At 39.8% G+C, this 19914-nt stretch overlaps 1 protein-coding gene across 1 annotated transcript in view; it reads right to left on the bottom strand.

Moving 5' to 3' along the window:
• Positions 1 to 19914, bottom strand: part of SV2C (synaptic vesicle glycoprotein 2C) — a 158297-nt gene that overhangs the window by 30445 nt on the left and 107938 nt on the right. The window contains exon 5 of the mRNA XM_075182034.1: positions 2459 to 2592. Within this exon, the coding sequence (XP_075038135.1) occupies positions 2459 to 2592 (134 nt within the window). The remainder of the gene's footprint in view (positions 1 to 2458; positions 2593 to 19914) is intronic.

Raw genomic sequence — 19914 nt, 5'->3', positions numbered from 1 at the left:
GAGCTGTAATTCTAATGTACATATTCATAAAACGACATTCAATATTTGACTGGAGAACATATTTTAGTAATGTTAAAATGTTAAATAATATTTAACATTTAATAAATGTTGAACATCAGGTTGGTACAACTTCTTTAGGGTTGAGTGGGGTAGTCTAAAAGGAACCAAACCTGCCTCCACGCTAAAAGTCTCTTTAAAACAAATGGTATTCACATGCCCCTGCTTTAAAACAGCTTTCCTTCTAATCATAGGATGTGTGATCTAAGCCTTACGTATGGGGAAAACTAAGCCTTCAATACAAGTTGTCTTATCTAAAAGAACTACGAATAAAATTCACAAATATACTTATATGTAAAATTTTCAGGAGCTTCTAAGAACTGAAGATGTTTCAGATACAATTATGTGGACAGAAATATTTTCCTTGCAGACACAGCAAACTTCCTGTTTGTGATCCCATAGAAGAATCGAAACAAATGACAATAGAGGTAAATACCATGCACTTAGCTGTATGTCACATGGAAATACATTGTGAATTATTTTAAGTTGGAATTTTGTCATATGTGCCTGTGAAAGTTATCAGTAACTGTTTTATGTAAGGCAACTGTTTATTTTTTTAGTTACAATGATCTTTAAAGGTCTGTGGGTAGAGACATGCGAATTGAGAACTATGCACTCAGAACTGCTAGGTAATAGCACAGACACCAAAATATGGAATCAGATTTAAATAGCATTATGCACGCAAACTGGATAATGTCTATGTAATGTGTATCTGTGCTATTTATGAGATGCATAGTTGTCCATAATAAGAGCAAATTGCATGTCTCTAACCTCAATTCCTAAAGTGAGGATTAAAACAATTTTTTGGCTTTGTGGCTCCAAGACTCTAGGCCAGGGGTTGGCAACCCCCCCATGTGCCACGTCTGGCACGTAGACCACTTCTGTCTGGCACGCCAGCGCTGAAGCTGCTTCAGTAAAACAACCGATGACGGCCGAAACGGAGCTTCTGTGCATGTGCAGAAGCTCCGTTTTGGCCGTCATCGGCTGTTTTACTGAAGCAGCTCCCGAGTTTCTGGAGGAAGATGAGTCTCCAAAGGTAAATAAGAGCTGCAAATTGAGGGGCACATCTAATTGGTATACTATGAATAGGGGGGATAACTATATGTCATACTATGAATAGGGGGGATAACTATATGGCATACTATGAATAGGGGGGATAACTATATGGCATACTATGAATTGGGGGGACAACTATGGCATACTATGAATAAGGGGGACAACTATGTGGCATACTATGAATAGGGGGGATAACTATATGGTATATTATGAATAGGGGGATAACTATATGGCATACTATGAATTGGGGGGACAACTATGGCATACTATGAATAAGGGGGACAACTATGGCATACTATGAATAAGGGGGACAACTATGTGGCATACTATGAATAGAGGAGACGACTATGTAGCGTACTATGAATAGAAGGGACAACTATGTGTCATATTATGAATAAGGGGGACAACTATGTGGCATACTATGAATAGGGGGGATAACTATATGGTATATTATGAATAGGGGTGATAACTATATGGCATACTATGAATTGGGGGGACAACTATGGCATACTATGAATAAGGGGGACAACTATGTGGCATACTATGAATAGAGGAGACGACTATGTAGCGTACTATGAATAAAAGGGACAACTATGTGTCATATTATGAATAGGGGGGACAACTATGTAGCATACTATGAATAGGGGGGACAACCATGTGGTATACTATGAAAAGTGAGACAACTGTGTGGCATACTATGAATTGGGGGATTACTGTGGCATTATATGAATTGGGGGGATAATTAGATGGCATACTATGAATTGGGGGCACAATTATTTGTCATGATATGGGAGCACAGCTATGTGTCATGAAATTATTTGGGGGCACAAATATGTGTCAAGATATGAACTGGGGGCACAACTATGTGTCATTATATGATTTGGGGGCACAACTGTGTGGCATACTATGAATTGGGGCACAACTATGAGGCATGATATAAATTTGGGGCTCAATCATGTGGCATAATACAAAGTGGGGGTACTACTGTGTGGCATAACATGAACGTGTGTGCCATTACTATTAATATGGTATAATCATCATAAAATAAGACATAATAAATGTGTGTGGGTATATATATATATATATATATATATATACACACACACACACACACACACACACACACACACACACACACGCCCAACTGGCACACCTGGGCTTGACTAGATTTTAGCCGGCACACTGATAGAGAAAGCTTGCCAACCCCTGCTCTAGGCAATGCCAGTCAACATTTGTTTGTCTCCTATAGAAGTGCTGAGTATGTATGCTTACCCTTCATACCTCCTAAGTATTATTTTGAACCCACAGAGGTAATAAGACAGCACAATTTATTTTCAGTTCTCACCTCTAGCAGAAACCGTGGACTTTCCGGCATAAATGTTAAAGCCACAACAGCAGAAACACAGGGCAGCGCACACACAATGACAAACACTCTCCAGCTATGGAATTGATAGGCTGATCCCATGCTGAAACTCCATCCTATGGGAAAATAAAATATTAAGATACATTTTATGAAATTAATAAATTCAAAAAGTAAAATATCATTATACCTCACCCTGTGATTCTCATATTTTGTCAGAATGTCTCTTCCTGATTCATTTATCTGATGAAATCCCAACTGGACACAAACATTATGAAGAATCATAAATACAAAAGCTGGAAATATATTTAAATATTATGTCACATTTTTCTTATTTCAAGATTGTTGGGCAGATTAATGACTCTTAGAGTACCCCATACTTGATGTTATACTAAGGGCTAGATTTACTAAGCTGTGGGTTTGAAAAAGTGGGGATGTTGCCTATAGCAACCAATCAGATTCTAGCTGTCATTTTGTAGAAGGTACTACATAAATGAAAGCTAGAATCTGATTGGTTGCTATAGGCAACATCCCCACTTTTTCAAACCCGCAGCTTAGTAAATCTAGCCCTAAGAGTAGAAGAAGTGCATCTGGTTAAGTCAATCCCATGGAACCCAAATATCGGTAACACTCTGCACCAGTGAAATAGTTAAGGTTAATTCTCATCCATCCCCAGAGAATTGGTTCTGTGGTCTGATGTGCTACCTGTGCAAAGACTGAAAGAAGACAGGGATTGTTTTATAAGTTTGTCTATCTACTTTATCAATAGGTCTTGCTAAGATCAGTACACAAGCCAATAAAACATTGAACAATTTTAATACATTTTACTGTAAGTGTAAGTGAACCACTGGCACAAGCCTAGCAGGAATGCAGAGGATTATCAGTATATAAAATATACCAGTGCTCAAAGTGAGGCGGTATGTACCGGTATAGTATACTGGAACTTCTCTCCACTTCAATTAAGCTGTACACATGCCCTGCTACCCTTGCAGAGCATGTGTGCATTAGACCTGCAGCTGATCCGTCCCCCCCTCCCTCTCTTAAACTATGTGTGTGTTTGTGTCTGTCTCCTTCCTGCTCTACATGTGTGTATGTGCAGGGCCGGATTAAGGGAAGGGAGGCCCCCGGGCTAAGGGTACTGTGAGGGTCCCCCCCATGAGGCCCCCCCCAGCCATGAGGCTCCCCCCGTGGGCTTACCTCTTCCAGTTGTTCCACTCCTTGAAGCACTTATGCGGCGCGCAGTAATCTCCTTTCTGAGGAGATCTCGTGAGAGTGAGACTATGATAGTCTCACTCTCACAAGATCTCCTCAGTAAGGAGATTACTGCATGCCGCGTAAGTCTCACAGTGACAGCAGGCAGCAAACAGCATAATATTTGCTGTTAGCTGCCTGCCATTCTCCTTGAACAGGTGACAGTCGGAGCCGGGGGCTGCCCGAGGCCCCGAGCTGTAGCCCCTTTAGCCCTATTGTTAATCCATGTCTGTGTATGTGTCTGTGTCAGTCCTCCCTGCCTTCCTTGTGTGTCTCTGGGATCGTTCTCTCTGCCCTCCCTCTGACAAGTCAGATGACCGGCTGCCATCCCATGTGCAGGCTTCCAGAGAGACAGAGGAGTCTCCTACACAGCACTGCTGAATGCAGAAAAGTGGGAGAGGGGCATGGCCGGATTAAGGGGGGGTACAAGGGGCACGTGCCCCTGGCCCCCCGCCTGCATGACCCCCTCTGCTGACAGCAGCCGCTGTGCTGCTGACACAGAGTGGTCGCATGTGTCAGTGGAGACCCCGCCGGCCGCCGCATCTGACAGCTGTCAGTTGATGTCAGACAGCAACTGACAGAGACAGCAACTGACAGAGACAGCAACTGACAGCTGTCAGGCAGGGGCGGATCTAGAAAACTACTGTACCCGGGGCGATTTAGGGGGGGGGCGATTTAGGCCCCGCCCCTTTCTAACAGTTTAGGCTGCCGACGGCTGCACAGTATGTGGTGCAGGTCCTTCCAGCCGTGACAGGCAGGGACAGTGTGCTGCCCGGCTTCTCTGATTGTGTTTTCAATCAGAGCAGCCGGGCAGCCCACTGTCCCTGCCTGTCACGGCTGGACGGACCTGCACATACTGTGCAGCCGTCGGCAGCAAGTGTCTGCTAGGGGGGGCGATTGCCCCCCCCCTGGATCCACCACTGCTGTCAGGTGTGGAGGCCAGCGGGGTCTCCACTGACACATGCGACCACTCTGTGTCAGCAGCACCGCGGCTGCTGAACAATCCAAAATGGCCAAAATGGCTGCAGCTCCTCCTCGGCATAAAGAGAGTAGGCGAGTCGCCTACTCTCTATATAATTAAATATATCTAGAAGACCATTCATTTTGAAAGGTCTTCTTAAATATGTATATACATATGATTATTCATCTTATGTATATACATATTTAAGAAGACCCTTCATAGCATGATTATTACTTGACTGCTTGATGTATATATATATATATATATATATATATATATATATATATATATAAATAATGTATTTTTTTTTTTCTGGCTATATTTAATCAAGCAGTAAAGTAATCATGCTATGAAGGGTCTTCTTAAATATATATATATATATATATATATATATATATATATATATATTTATATTTAAGAAGACCCTTCATAGCATGATAATACCGGTAATAGTTTTAACGCTGCAGGGATATTCAACATTTCTATATTTCGTGTGCATGTTTTTTTCCAAGTATGGCACCAACATTCCAGGATCCAGATAGGCAGAACCTGAGCATAAGCTACCAGCTGCCGCAGGTAGTGAAGAATGCAAGAAAAAGTAAGATGACTGCGGTGAAACAAGGTATTAATATCACCCTAACCAGCCTGCCCCTCGTTTCTCACAAAATGTGGATTACAGCATGTACTTTTTATAGCCCTTGCTTTTGTTCCCCAGCCCAACAGAGTACAATTGCAATGTCTAATTATATGTGGATAAGGGGACATTGTAGCTCATTGTAAATATATATATTGTGTATTGTATATTGATGATGTGGCAGTGAGGTTGTTATTCATTGTCCTTAAACTGAAGCCAGGGGGCTTATGGGTAGGGATCAGGTTGCAAGATACAGGTGAGGGGGGAGGCTAATTAGTATCCATTGTTCTCACAAGACTACTCTAGACATTTGGTCTACAATATGGGATGGGAGTTTCTGTGGAAATTAAACCCTAGATATAAGGAGCCACTCCAGGGGTGGTGGTGATATATTCATTCTGAGGATTGATTCATGGATGGTGCAGTGTTCAGTGCTGGTTTTGAGTTTTTCATTTTTCTACCAATGAACTACAGCTGCAGCTAAGAGAAGAACTCAATGGGCCTTTAAATCAGGACATCCAGGTGACTGTAGCTCTTTAAGCTAGTGCGTTAAGGGACAGATGATGTGGTAAACCTGCCTGGCATTTATTTATTGTGTGTACACAATAATCTAGTGATTGTTTTTATTACAATAAATGTATTGCTTTACTTTCTAACTGCATTTGCCTGAGTGACTATACGAATATTAGAAGTTACTGGGTAGACTTCCTTGGCATTGTAAGGCACCCGTGGGTGGCCAGCCAGCGTGAAGTGGGTAGAATTGGGCCAGAAAACCCAGTATATTCCCAGTGACATACTAATAAAAGCAAATAGCTATTTTTTTTTTAAGTGACCTAACATTTGACTTTGTCTCAGTTGATGTCAGGACCCTATAATTAGTATTATGTATTGTAATTAGTATTATGTCATTTTGGCTTAAAAGAAAACAACATCCCCTTACCCCCACGCACACACACATATATATCACTTCCCCGCAATAGACATTTATATAAATAATATAAGAAAATCTAAAACATTTATAATAAATGTCTGAATTCACTAGTGAGAGGGAAATATAGGAGCAGGGACAGGTATAGCTAGAGGAGCATGGGGTGAGTAAAACAGCGAGAGAAGCAGGGGGTGAGGCACAGAGGAGAAGAGGTGGGGAAAGAGAGAGGGAGTTACCTTGGATGATGATAGGGGCACATGGTCAGAGTGGACAGATAACAGATAAGGGAAAGTTGAATGATCACAAGGAAGACATAAGGGAGAGGTGAGGAAACATAGGACTGGTGTGGGACACAGGGGGGTTAGCCTTACATTTTTTAATGTTTTACAATATACTATATACTGTATAAATGCATCTAAAATTAATTTTACACCATCTCAATCCCCAAAAGCTCTAGGCGGACTCCAGACTTTCATTTCAAGTTTTTATACCTGGACTTCTACATTCCCACTTCGACCACTGATATATACACTATATGCTCTAAGTAACTCCTGCTATTTATTAACTGCTGATTTAATAACCCCATGGGCTGAAGTGATAAAAATCCCCGGCAGAATTTACAGTACAGTGTTTTTTTTTAATATTAGTACACACATAATGCAGAGTAGTTGCACTTAGGCACAGAGAGGCACTCTCTGTACTGTGCCTCATGTCTCACTTATGTGTGAAGCTCATTCCCACTTTTTGTTTCTTACATTCATTTGTAGTCTATTGTTTTCATTATTTTGTGCCCTTCAATGACATGACACTGTTACCTGCTGAGCCTTACTGTCCCACACACCCATCTATTCTCCGACGATATGTCATCTATCACTGGCTCCACACTCCAAGTTTATCCTTGTCACCTTTTAGCTCACAATAAGTGCAATGGATGTAGATTTGTACTCGGCTTTAATCAAAGCATAATGCAGAAACCGGCCTTGATAAAATGATTAATGATCTGCGGCTGAGTCATTTTCTCCATCCAAATATTGGAGCTGCAGGGAACGTGTTTCATTTCAGACCTTTGTATTATGTGTTTATCTTATCTGCTACACTCATGGATTCAACCATTTAATTACTTTCTCCTTTACACTGAGTGCACTGCCAGCCATTTCCCTCCCTTACTGTTTCCACACAGTACACCTTTGGAATGTAAATAGTTGATGTCCTCAATGAAACCACAATACTGGAGAGCTACTTAATAAGTTCATTAGAGTTTAGGGTTTACTTTATTCATTTTATTTTATTCCTTTTTATTTTTATAATGAATATTCTTAGGCATAAATAGGAGAAAACCCCTAGATCCGATGAAAACTAGGGCTTTTTCCTGTTTATAAAAGCCTCCTGGCCCGTGAAGACAATCACCAGTTATCAACCACGATAGCCGTCTTCGGGGCGCTTCTAGCGAATCGTAGCGAGGCCTATTTATCATGAAAGTACAGGTGCTGTCTTCCTATTGTTAATGCCATCTCAGATGAAGAAAATACTTTATTAGTAAAATTAGTAATATAATATATCATTGTACCATTTTTTTATTTTTAATTTAAAAATAAAAAAACATTTTATCATTATTTTTTTAAATGGAATCTAGAACTGGAAGTCTAGGCTCCTTCTGTGGTAAGCAGCCGTTTCGTAATGTAGTCTTAATAAATAGACCGCATAGACTGTTAAATAAGCGTTTAATCTGTCTAAATTAATATAACCTTTGTATGATGAAAGAATGTATTTTAATAATGACTATTTAGTACCAGCAGAATGAGAGGGAGACATAAAATTGGGTGTAAGCTGGAACTTTTACTTCTGTACTACTGTCTCCAGCTCACAATCACCTACATCTTCAGCCTAGAATCACCTCTGCCCTTTCACACTCACCCGAAAAGGATTTGTTGTCAAAGCTGAGAGCTTTAAAATAAATAAATTACAATGTATTATATTGTTATTCTCCGCACATCCGCTCTGTCTCTCTAAAATGTAAGAAATGCAGGAATGCTATAAATATTATTTTTATGAACAGAAATAAACTGCACTCACAATAGTATTATAGAGCAGGTACATGATTCTCTTTACTTATTAATGTTGTTGTTGTTTTTATTTTTATTTAATTTTTATCTTATTGGTCTTTCATATATATTTTGTTGTCTTTATAATTGGACAGTTCTTAAACTGAATATGTATATTGCCTTAAAGTAGAGAGAAACCTGTAAAATAAATATTATGTAGAATGTAGACAAATTGTGATATCTTGCCTTTCCTTGAATATCTGAGCAGTTGGTCATAGAGATGTTGCTCACTGCACACTGCCAAGTCAGTGACTTGGAACACTAAATATAGCAGTTTATACTACAGTAAAGTAATGCTTTGGTGTACCTACTTCACTTGTATACATGCTATATTTTCTACATAAGGCGCTTGTAGCATTGCCATGTATCCAAAGACTGCCTAGCAGTCCCAGTCTCTGCCATTGGGTGTGGAAGACAGTTTCAACAAATGGAACGACCCCTAATCTTTTGAATGCACCTCAGGACAACACTCATCACGCATTTCAAAAAAGCCTGTATGTATAAGGCCTAAAGCATTTGTGTTATCATATGTAGCCCTAATGGTCTGTAGAAATGTGTGCACTGAACTCTATCATCCACTGAATCCTGAGCTCCACCAATCTAGGAGTTGATGTCACATACTGGTGTAACAGGTGTATGGCGAAAGGAAGAATTGTCCACACTGGATTATTCTGTTATGACTGGAATGCCATATATATTTCAATGAAGTACCGTATTTCCCCATGTATAAGACGCACCTTTTCCCCCCAAATTTTGGGTCTAAAACAAAAGGTGCGTCTTATACACTGCAAGCGCTACTTACCTCAATGAAGAAGTCGGCACCTGGTGTGAGGATGCGAGAGATGAGTCCCCGCTAATCAGCTCCAGCCAGCTCCAGCGTGTCCCCGCTAATCAGCTCCAGCCAGCTCCAGCGTGTCCCCGTTATTCAGCTCCAGCCAGCTCCAGCGTGTCCCCGTTATTCAGCTCCAGCCAGCTCCAGTGTGTCCCCGTTATTCAGCTCCAGCGTGTCCCTGTTATTCAGCTCCAGCCAGCTCCAGCGTGTCCCCGCTAATCGGCTACAGCGTGTCCCCGCTACTTGGCAGAAGGACCTTCTGCTCCTTCAGGCGTCTCCCACAGTCTCTGAGCTGTCAGTCACTTCTCTCTGCACAGTTCTGATGACTGCCGATTCCAGTGTGTTTGACAGTAAGCTGCACAACGTTGATGACATTTTGGGCCCCAAAATTAAGGTGCGTCTTATACATGGGGAAATACGGTATTTTTTACTGAATAAAGTGCTTGTTATACATTTGAAGGTGACTAACGATCCAGCCAACTACCTGTTATAAACTGGATCCCTGTTTGGGGACAGACGTGAGCTCCTCATGACGTGAGCCAGGTCCCAGTTTGAGGGAAAAATCACTTTCCTTCAGTTTGGCCAATTCTGCTTGAAGACAAAGGGTACTACACACACACTACATGAGCTAATTAATGGACATAGGTCATAATACAATTATAATACATGATTGGTGTGACTACCTGATATATCCTTATCTTTGTCAACCTCTGACATCACTAGTCGACAAAGATAATGGGGTAGATTTATCAAACCTTCTATAAAGGAAAAGCGGAGGTGTTGCCCATAGCAACCAATCAGATTCTAGCTATCATATATCTAGTACATCTTAGAAAATGATAGCAAGAATCTGGTTGGTTGCAATGGGCAACACCTCCGCTTTAACTTTATAGAAGGTTTGATAAATCTAGCCCAATATATTTCCTGGTAGTGGCCTTTATAGGACATATAGTAACTCATCTATACCACAGAGCAGAGGTGCCCAAACTCAGTCCTCAAGAGCTGCAAAAGACGTGACAGGATGTACAAGGGAGTCAGACAGTAGACAGACATGGGACAATTGGTAGAGAGGGCCCTGCGTGTGAGAGCTTACATTCATGACCAGAGGTGTCCAAACTCAGTCCTCAAGCGCTACCAAAGGTTCACGTTTTCAGGATTTCTTGAATCATGTACAGATGAGTTAATCTATTTGGCTGGATCAATAATTATCCCACCTGGTTTTACAGACAGAAATCCTGAAATCAAGACCTGTTGGTAGCTCTTGAGCTTCAACATTTTTGCCACAGAGTCATAAACTCCAATGTCCCATTTATTTATACACTGGGTCCAATTTATTATATGCAAAATGTCCAAGATGCAGCTCAAAACCCTGTTTTGTAGTGTCATTGAAGTGCGCCTAGATTCCTGCCAAAGCACATGTATTTTCGGAGGCGGATGGTGGTGTTTGTGGAAGAGCAGACATTTTCACCAGTCCATGGGAGGAATTTGAAGTAATAAAGGAGTTTCCTTGCTAAAAGCATAGTTTTTGGAGCAATGCAAGAGTTCATTTTATTGAATTGAGGTAAAGGTGAATAGGGTGTATTTTTAGGCTTCTTCCTTGCTATAGAGAGGCTCTTTTCACTTCACAAAATAACTTGATTGTTGCACCAGTTCTGAGCTGAGATTGGGTCTCATCATTCTACTTTTAATGAATTGCCTTTCTTGTACTTTGCCCAATGTTAAATAGAACTTCAAGCATGGAAAAGAGCCGCTAGTAATAATGGCTCTAACAGTATTTTAGTAGAAAACCGGAGACATTTCATCTAATGAAAAAGATGATTCTATTATTTTTTCTTTTTTTTTATAATATATATTGGTTATTTTATCTGCTGCCCTGCATTCATTCATGAATCTTGCTGAAGACACAGTATCTGAGTGCAAACTGATTTCTCTATACTGCATATAGAACAGGGTTACTAAAAGGTCATATAATAACATAAGCAAACAGTGTAAACCTATTATGGGAACCCTTCCTACTTCCGTTACAGCAGAGAATGGGATAAAGTAATATAGAACATAGGATGCACGTTATCTACGCTTCCATGATGAGACCCTTTTTTTTAAACATTATTTTGTACCATCATTGTAAAAACATATCTGTCTACAACTAGACCATCTTCCTGGGTGTTGACTTGAGACTTGGTAGGTATATAGAAATAGTGATTGTAAATATAAACACTACCATTACTATTTTTTGGTCTTTGTTATGATAATATTTCTGATACCAATGAATGCACAAAGTTAAAATGCATGGAATAACACCAAACATGAATGTAACCTCATATATAAATGGATAACTATTAAACTAGAATCAACATACTTATAATAGCATGCTTGGATCTATCTTTACATGATATTGATAAGCTATAATACCATCAATGTCTATCAGTGAATATTAATTCCTGATCAATATTACCATGATATCAGATTTATTTTGCTACCTTGAACCTATGTCGGTAGTAGTTTGTCTAGAGTTTCAGCATAGTTAACATGCGGTCATATTGTCATAAATAGAAATTATAGCAAGGGAGTACCAGGCAAACTGATCCCTCCATGTCAATGGATGATTTAGATATATGGAAATAGTAGCCCAATATATCATCATCATCACCATTTATTTATATAGCGCCACTAATTCTGTACAGAGAACTCACATCAGTCCCTGCCCCATTGGAGCTTACAGTCTAAATTCCCTAACATAAATCCACAGACAGACTAGGGTCATTTTGATAGCAGCTAATTAATCTACTAGTATGTTTTTGGAGTGTGGGAGGAAACCGGAGCACCCAGAGGAAAACTACGTAAACACGGGGAGAACATACAAACTCCTCACAGATAAGGCCATTGTGGGGAATGGAACTCATGACCCCAGTGCTATTAGGCAGAAGTGCTAACCACTTATGACTCTCAGGAGCCGATTTAATTTGAGGAATAATGAGGTCTGCGCACTATTACCGTTACTACGGTAAAAGTAAACAGTATTACTGTTAGTACAGTAATTTTAACGCTAATTTTTCCTTGCAGCTCTCGGGGCCGTGAGCAAAAATCCAGGTTAAAATCACCGTATTAAGGTAATACAATTAGAGCTGCAATTGAATCGGCCCCTCAAAATAAACTTGTTGCCTCTAAACATCTACATACTGTCAACATAAAAAAGCAAAGGATTACTCCAGACAGACCATGATCATAGATCATAGTACAATTCCATTATACTCTATACAGACATATGATAGATACTACACCTACACAACGTCACATGAAAGCTCTACACTCTATACAGACATAGAACACTACCCCTCTACAACATGACCTGATTATTGGACGTGACTATAGATCACTTCTACAACCCTCTGTACAGAGATAGGTCAGTATGCCTACTCAACATGACCTGACCACTTTGCATAGTTGTATTACACACTGTACGGACATTGAACACTACATTGTCCCAACATGACATGGCCATTGTACATGTATCATAATACCAGTCTATTATACTCTTTGCTTTCATAGCGTACTGTACCTTCCCAACATGACATAACACATATACAATATACATTTAAACTTATACAACATATTTGGACAAAATAAATGCATCCAGGAAACAAAGGATTACATCAGATAATAATTTGAAAACCTGTAATTTTGTCCACAAAGATTTCCAGAGAAAAATCTTCAAAGCATGTGACTGTCCCTGAAAATCATTGTCTGTTAGCAGCTCTGAATAATCCTATTGCTTTTATAAAATGATTACACACCATTTTTGGTATTATAAAATATCACTGTCATACACCCTTCAGCTAGCATATAACTCTGTTCTATTCTATCTATGGTATAATTGTAGCTCACTGCAGAAACTCAATATCACCTTTTTCAGTCTGCTCCCTGCATGGAATGACTAAAAGGATCACTGAGACTCACTAATCACTCATACTGATAGATTATGAAATAGCAACAGTGAAGCAGACACAATAAAATGAATTACCGTGAAATCTCATATACTAATGGAACATTACAATCATCACACTCTGTTTTGCATTGTCCGTTGCAATTATCAAAACCTTTCTGCGTATTTGTTAATTTTATTAGCATTTACACAATTTAATGCAAGACATTTTCTTCCTTTGTATTTTAATGGATTTAGTGTTATATTATTTAGAGTTAATAAAGTACAAATAATTTCCATTAGGTGCGATTTCATGGTATTTCTAGTGATGAAACACTGATCTCCTCTGGTCTTTGGAAACAGATAGAAACGCTTGAGCACAATTAACGCCATTGAATTCATTGTTAGAAGTCAGATCTCACAATAGCCACATACAACATGTTACCGGAAATGAAAGGGTATACACTTGATTAGAAATCATAGTTAGCCATCCCAAAGGCAGATTAAAACTACCATCATTACCAACCTGTGCTAATAATCTACATACTTTTTTTATGCCTGATCCCCCAGTGAAACAGTTATAATTGATTAATAAACCTTACATAGCAATTGTAATATTACATTTCCATTAGAACACACAGCAAGCCAAGATGTTTTAATATAAACGACAACATACAATTATTTTACAATAAATAGCAATATGATCTCTCTAAGTTAATTGTAACTGTGAACCCTTCCCTTACAAGAATCCTGTTCAAGCTCCTCACTCTTACATACAAGGCCCTCGCCAACTCCACTGCACCCTACATCTCCACCCTCCTCTCTATTCATGCTCCATCCCGCCCTCTCCGTTCTGCCAATGACCGTCGCCTCTCTTCCGCCCCTGATCACCTCCTCCCACGCGCGTATCCAAGACTTCGCCCATGCTGCCCCCCTCCACTGGAACAAGCTCCCTCCCTCCATCAGAACTTCCCCTAATCTGTCCAGTTTCAAACAGGCTTTAAAAACCCACCTTTTTCTTAAAGCCTTCTAGTCTCCCAGTTAACTTCCTACCTTTTCTTCTGCCTCTTCCTCCCCCCTTATCCTTATACTCCGTTCCTCCATCTCTCCCCCGTGTCTCTCTGTCTGTGTACCCCACCCCTTAGATTGTACGCTCCTTTGAGCAGGGTATTCTCTCCTCCTGTCTTCACCACTGTTAACTCTGCTCTCCAGCTACTTAGCCCTCCTCCTTGAGTACCCTCTTTCCCGCGTACCCTCTCGCTCCCTCCTCTCCCCTTGGGGGTCTCCCTGTCATCCGTGCATTCCCTCTTGGACTCCGTCGTTGGCGGACCGTCCCCTCTCCCCTCCTCCGCCCCTCTAGCTGTGCTTTGAGCTCACTGAATTACTGTGATTATTGTTTACTGTACTGTGCTGTCTCACCTCATATTGTAATTTCGTTTGTCCCTGTACGGCACTACGGACACCTAGTGGCGCCCTATAAATAAAAATTAATAATAATAATAATAACCCAGGGTCAAGTGGGGGATTTACCATTAGGCTGTATCTCTTTTAGGGGCTATCGCATCCAAAAATGGCAGAAATTAGTTCAACCTTTTATTATCCAGGCACCGGATTTCAGTTACTCCACTTTAAGCAACTCAGGTTTTATATTTGTGGTAGAAAACACAAACCAACGAAAAAGTTGTCCTTTAGGATAAATTGATACTGGTCAAACCCCCACTTTTTGATGGTAAGCTGGCACTGGTGAAAATCTCATTACAAAGATGTGGTCATTTGATGCAATTGAGCTGAGGTTGACTGTGTCAGTGAAAGGGGAGATTTATATACCCACAGCCTTGCAGAGTCCTTGATTGAGTTTAGTTCAATGCTGCTATTTTGTGACAGTGCTCTACACTGATAGAGGGAAAATAGAAATAAAATTCTCCATGAATCAGCAGCAAATCCAACAGGCTGGCGGGGATAGTTAATGCTATGGCTATTCTTTCATTATACAAGATTCATTGTTTAACTAACTGAAGGAAGATGTAGAAAACATTTTATTATAAAATTTTATTATAAGACTTAAAATACATCCATTACCTAAGCAGCGTTTTTATGGGCTAAATTGAAAGTCAGATGAATGCAGCCTACTAGGAACCAGTGACATCACTGAAACGTGAAGTGAATGCATATGAGTATTATTTAAAGCCACATCAACACCATTTGTGAAACTTTTCCTAATGGAGTTATAAAACAATATGCTTATATAAACACTGTACAGAATGCTTTTATGTACAAACTTTGACAGTGCCTGGTACAAACAACAGCTAACCAGCCCATTTGAAGCAACATCATTGTTCTTGACTTTTCACATAAGACTTTCTCATGTGTTTTAAAAAAAATTCCACTTGCTTTCTTAAGGTAGAAGCACTTTATTTTCTTATCAGACATTTACTCAGAGGGGAGAAAACGTTCTGTCAGGTGCCGTCTCCGCACTGTCACGATGTGCTGGAGACGGCCGCCTGTCTCTTCCGGGCAATCGAGTCCCATTGCCTAGCAATGGGACACTTTCTTATTCCTTGAGGCCATGCTCTGCGAGCACATGCGCAGATTGCATCGCGTCCCGTTGTTAGGCAACGGGGCGCTCTCAGCTCACCTGTTGCCCAATCAGGGCTAGCCTTCCTACATAAATAGGAGCCTCTGGCACCACTAGGGTGCTAGAGTATTGGTTCACAACCAGCTCCAGAGTTACCTATATTGTACTTGCTTCCTGCTCCTGCATTTTGGCTCTAACTCGGCTTTTTCCTTTGACGTCTCTTTGGATCGCGATTTGGATCGCTCTGGTTTTGGCTTCTGGCTCGCTCTGACTATTCTGTGGATCTCCCCTGTGTACCTCGTTTACTGGCTGGTTCTGACCCGGATTCGCTTGACTACTCCTGTCGCTACTAGTGACTAACCGTGACCTGCTCACCCTCTTGCAGTGAAGCTGATACTCCCTTGCGGATGTCCCTAGTGGATATCAGGGGTGCGTTAGACTACACGCCTCCCTGATCAGTTGTGCTAATACCAGCTAGTGGCCACTCCTGATTGCAGACGTGACACATGCAGTTAACATAAGAACATAATTTCTCTCCCCAACATGAGCTTGCCTATATATATATATATATATATATATATATATAATGCACCCTTACAGAAAAGATAGATAAAATCTCGTACCAAGCCACAGTTCAATGCGTTTCATCATCAGGAATAAAAAAAAGAAAAGCACTCATATAGAGAAGTATTTTGTATTATAATGTTTGTGCTTCAGCTAACCAACAAGTGAAATTGTACCAGATATTTCATATTTTCAGAGCATATCTGGCAGATGGTGAGGACCTCCTTTGGTTGGAATAGTAGTCTTCCCATATAAGGCCCCTCTGATAAAAATAAATAAATAAAGTATAGTACTGCTAGAAAATGTTTAGTAATACAATCTAAGGAAGGCGTACATTAAAATATAGCTAAAACAGCTCATCTGGTTACTGAGAAATTAGCCAACCTCCCTGGAACCTTTAGCAGTCTATCTACAATGCTGATGGAGCTTGAAGAGCAAAATAGTCCAAGGAGTGAAACGTTTGGCACAGCCTTTAGTCTAATTCCTATGTGTGTCATCCATAACCAGACTTCTTCTGAGGGATAGAAAAGCTTATCTACATATTAAATGGCACTTAAAACACCTCCCAACTAAGACAAAAACATATTTTTTTCAGTTTATAAATAAAAGTACAAATATAAACAAGCAGAACTCTGCAATTGTATATATTTTGGGAACACTTTTTCTTATACTGTGTAATTGAAAAATATATAGATAAATCATGAATAAATAAATAAAAACATAATAGCATCTGAAATGTGCAAATGTCCCTTCTGTGCAATGCCGCTCCTGTTTGTTGGCATAATAAATCATATTGCACATGGGTTAAAGTGGTTGCCCATATACTGATCCGAATAACCACTAAAGTGAAGACATGATATTATGAGTCTGCTCCTGATGCAGGGTATGCTGGCACTATATAAGAAATTGTGACTAATAATAGTAATAGTGTCCCCTCACTCTCATCATTAATTTAGGAAATAAATAAGACAAAATTGAGCAGTGTTTTAGGAGAAAATCTGAAACAATCCCACAAAAGTAGACTGGTTTTCGAGGGTTGGTGTTGTACAAAGTAAGCAAATAGGCACATTTGTGCTGCAAATAGAAAAGTATTCTGTAGCTACATATTTTGCTGCAAGTAAATCACATTTATAGTCGATTCTATGTTCATGAAAAATTCAATCACTAGTAAAAAAGGATTTCTTTATATTGCAGTAGTTGGAATAATATACTGTAGCTTAGGCCAAACAAGGCCACAGAAGCAGAAAACAAGAGAGAACAAAAGGCTAATAAGATTAAAGGACACAATTCTTCAAGAGGATGAGGAGAGCAGGTAGCAAAGGAAATCAAAATAGATGAAGGAAACATCTACAGAGGAAAAGAATGATCCGTACAGAGGTTAAGTATTAGATGTGTGTGTAGCGTTCACAGATAATCTTATATTTTTCTATGACTACAGTAAAAACAGAATACTCTAGTCAACGTGAAAACTGGATTTTAAAAAAATATGTAGCTGATCAAAATGTAATACCTTTTTTTTTTTAAAAAAAACAATCAATATAATACATATCTATTTGTAAATGATTGTATCTTCACTATGTTTATGTAGTATTCAGCCTTCTTAAACAATTACATAATCTCACCATGGCTTTTATCATGTATGCTATTCTAAGTAATACAATCTACGAGGAAGAAAGAAGAAGAAGAAAGAAGAAAGAAGGAAGAAGAATAAACCTGAGACCACATAAAAACATGATGTTAGTCACAAAGATGCAAAGTGATTTCTAATATCCGTATCATTTACAGTAGTAGATGCCTTATAATAAATATGTTTTCTTAATGAACACATTAAAGTGATGACATTAGAACTAAACCATTATACACAATGACATTAGAACTTACTGTTTATAGTACAGGTATTATTTACAGGAGTTTATACATATATTAACATCACTTATGTGATATAATAATATTTTTTCAGAATTTCATTATTAAAAAAGGTTAAGTGTCTAACTGGGGTCATGATTCTATATAGGCTTGAATGAAGCCTGTTAATCTTTTTTCAGGGAATTTGGCAGAATGTTTGCTATAAATTTGCGAATAACTGCAAAATTCAGTCTTTTAAAATTCTGCTGTGAATTGTGATTCTATTTCCTTCGGTTCACTGGATGCCAGCTCTAATTTTCCACAACCACTCCCTGTCAGCCATCTACAATTTCTGTAGAGAGTGAGAGCTAAAAAGGGTAGTTAAAAGTTTAAATGTAGTTTGTTTGTGTTTCTGTTACTGTTCTGTTTTGTTTGTACTTAGAGAAGTAGTTTTGTAATTCATCGGTTAGTTTCCTTTTGATAGTTTTTCTTCAGATGCTAGTTTAAACTTCTTTTTATTTCCACTGTCCATGGCTGTCACTGACTTGGCAAAGTTTCACACTGCTTGGAGGACTTAATAAAGGTTACAATATGTGCAGGCACGCCATGCAGAGTGGCTGAACACTGGGGCACATGGGCATATCAGCATTCCACCAAGATCTTGAGAGGGTATACAGAATGGACACCATGCCATGAGGCGGTGGCGACAGCAGCTGATTAGGTCATCAGGACCAAGCACAGGCGTACGCAGCGACTACAAATGCCTCTGAAAGTGCTGCAAAATTGGCGGCTTCTGCTTTGAGGAGCCCCAGTCAACAGCATACAATTTTGAGGGCTGTGCAAATTAGCATTTGGCAGATTTTCAGGCTCCTATACCTGACAGCTGTCTCAGTTATTAAAGTGAGTGGGATTCAAACACGCTGCTCTACTGGCAGAAAACATGTGTAGAGCCTATCTTGAATGATTATAGGTTATGGAACATGAGGGTGAACAGCAACATGTTCGGAATGAATCCAGCTATGTGGGTCTTTGGGTTCCAAGGCTAGAGGTCTGCTATCCTCTTGAGTTTAACCAGTTAAACGTTAGATGAGAGACCTCCTTATGCACTTATAGCTGCTGCTTTGGACAATTTGCCCATTATTTTGTCGCTGTCGGTGTTGAACTGTCAGCTGGATTTTGCCATCAAACAATAATATTAATGTGTCCATTATTTGGTTACAGTGCTAAATGAATCAATGTAGCATGTAGTAGATTAGTGTATGGATTGGTACAGAGATATATCATTCAGATGTCCTAATACAATACAATACAATTGCAATACAATACAATACAATACAATACAATACAATAAGAGGTTATGGATAGAATGACAAGTTATAGTGACAAGTATACTTTTTTCATCAGTGGATCTTGTCTTCTCCCATCAATGTGCTCTTTCCGACTTCTCCAACTCTCCATTCCTCACTCTATGACCACCATCTCCAGGGGCAAACGTAAGATTTGTAGAGGGCAATTTCCACACCATGCCACCAGTGGGCGTGACCAGCATGCATGGGGGCATGGCTATAATTTTAGACAGTGCTTGGCTGCTCTCCAACTCTTCCTATCCCTATAATATACATGGGCAATGCTGCATGCACTACTGTTAGGTGCACACAGCTCTCCCTTTTCAAGCAGAGCTGTGTGAAGCGGGAGCAGGGTCCAGCCACTTCAATTTTACAGTGCCCCAGGCTTGGAGAGGGGTTTCTGGGCATTAGGAAACCCCTCCCTCGGTTTGCCTATGACCTCCTTTCCTTCACTCTTTCCTTATCTCCTGCACACCTACCG

The sequence above is a fragment of the Mixophyes fleayi genome, chromosome 1 (assembly GCF_038048845.1).
Source record: "Mixophyes fleayi isolate aMixFle1 chromosome 1, aMixFle1.hap1, whole genome shotgun sequence".
NCBI lineage: Eukaryota > Metazoa > Chordata > Amphibia > Anura > Limnodynastidae > Mixophyes > Mixophyes fleayi.
This window is presented reverse-complemented; position numbering and strand designations above follow the sequence as displayed.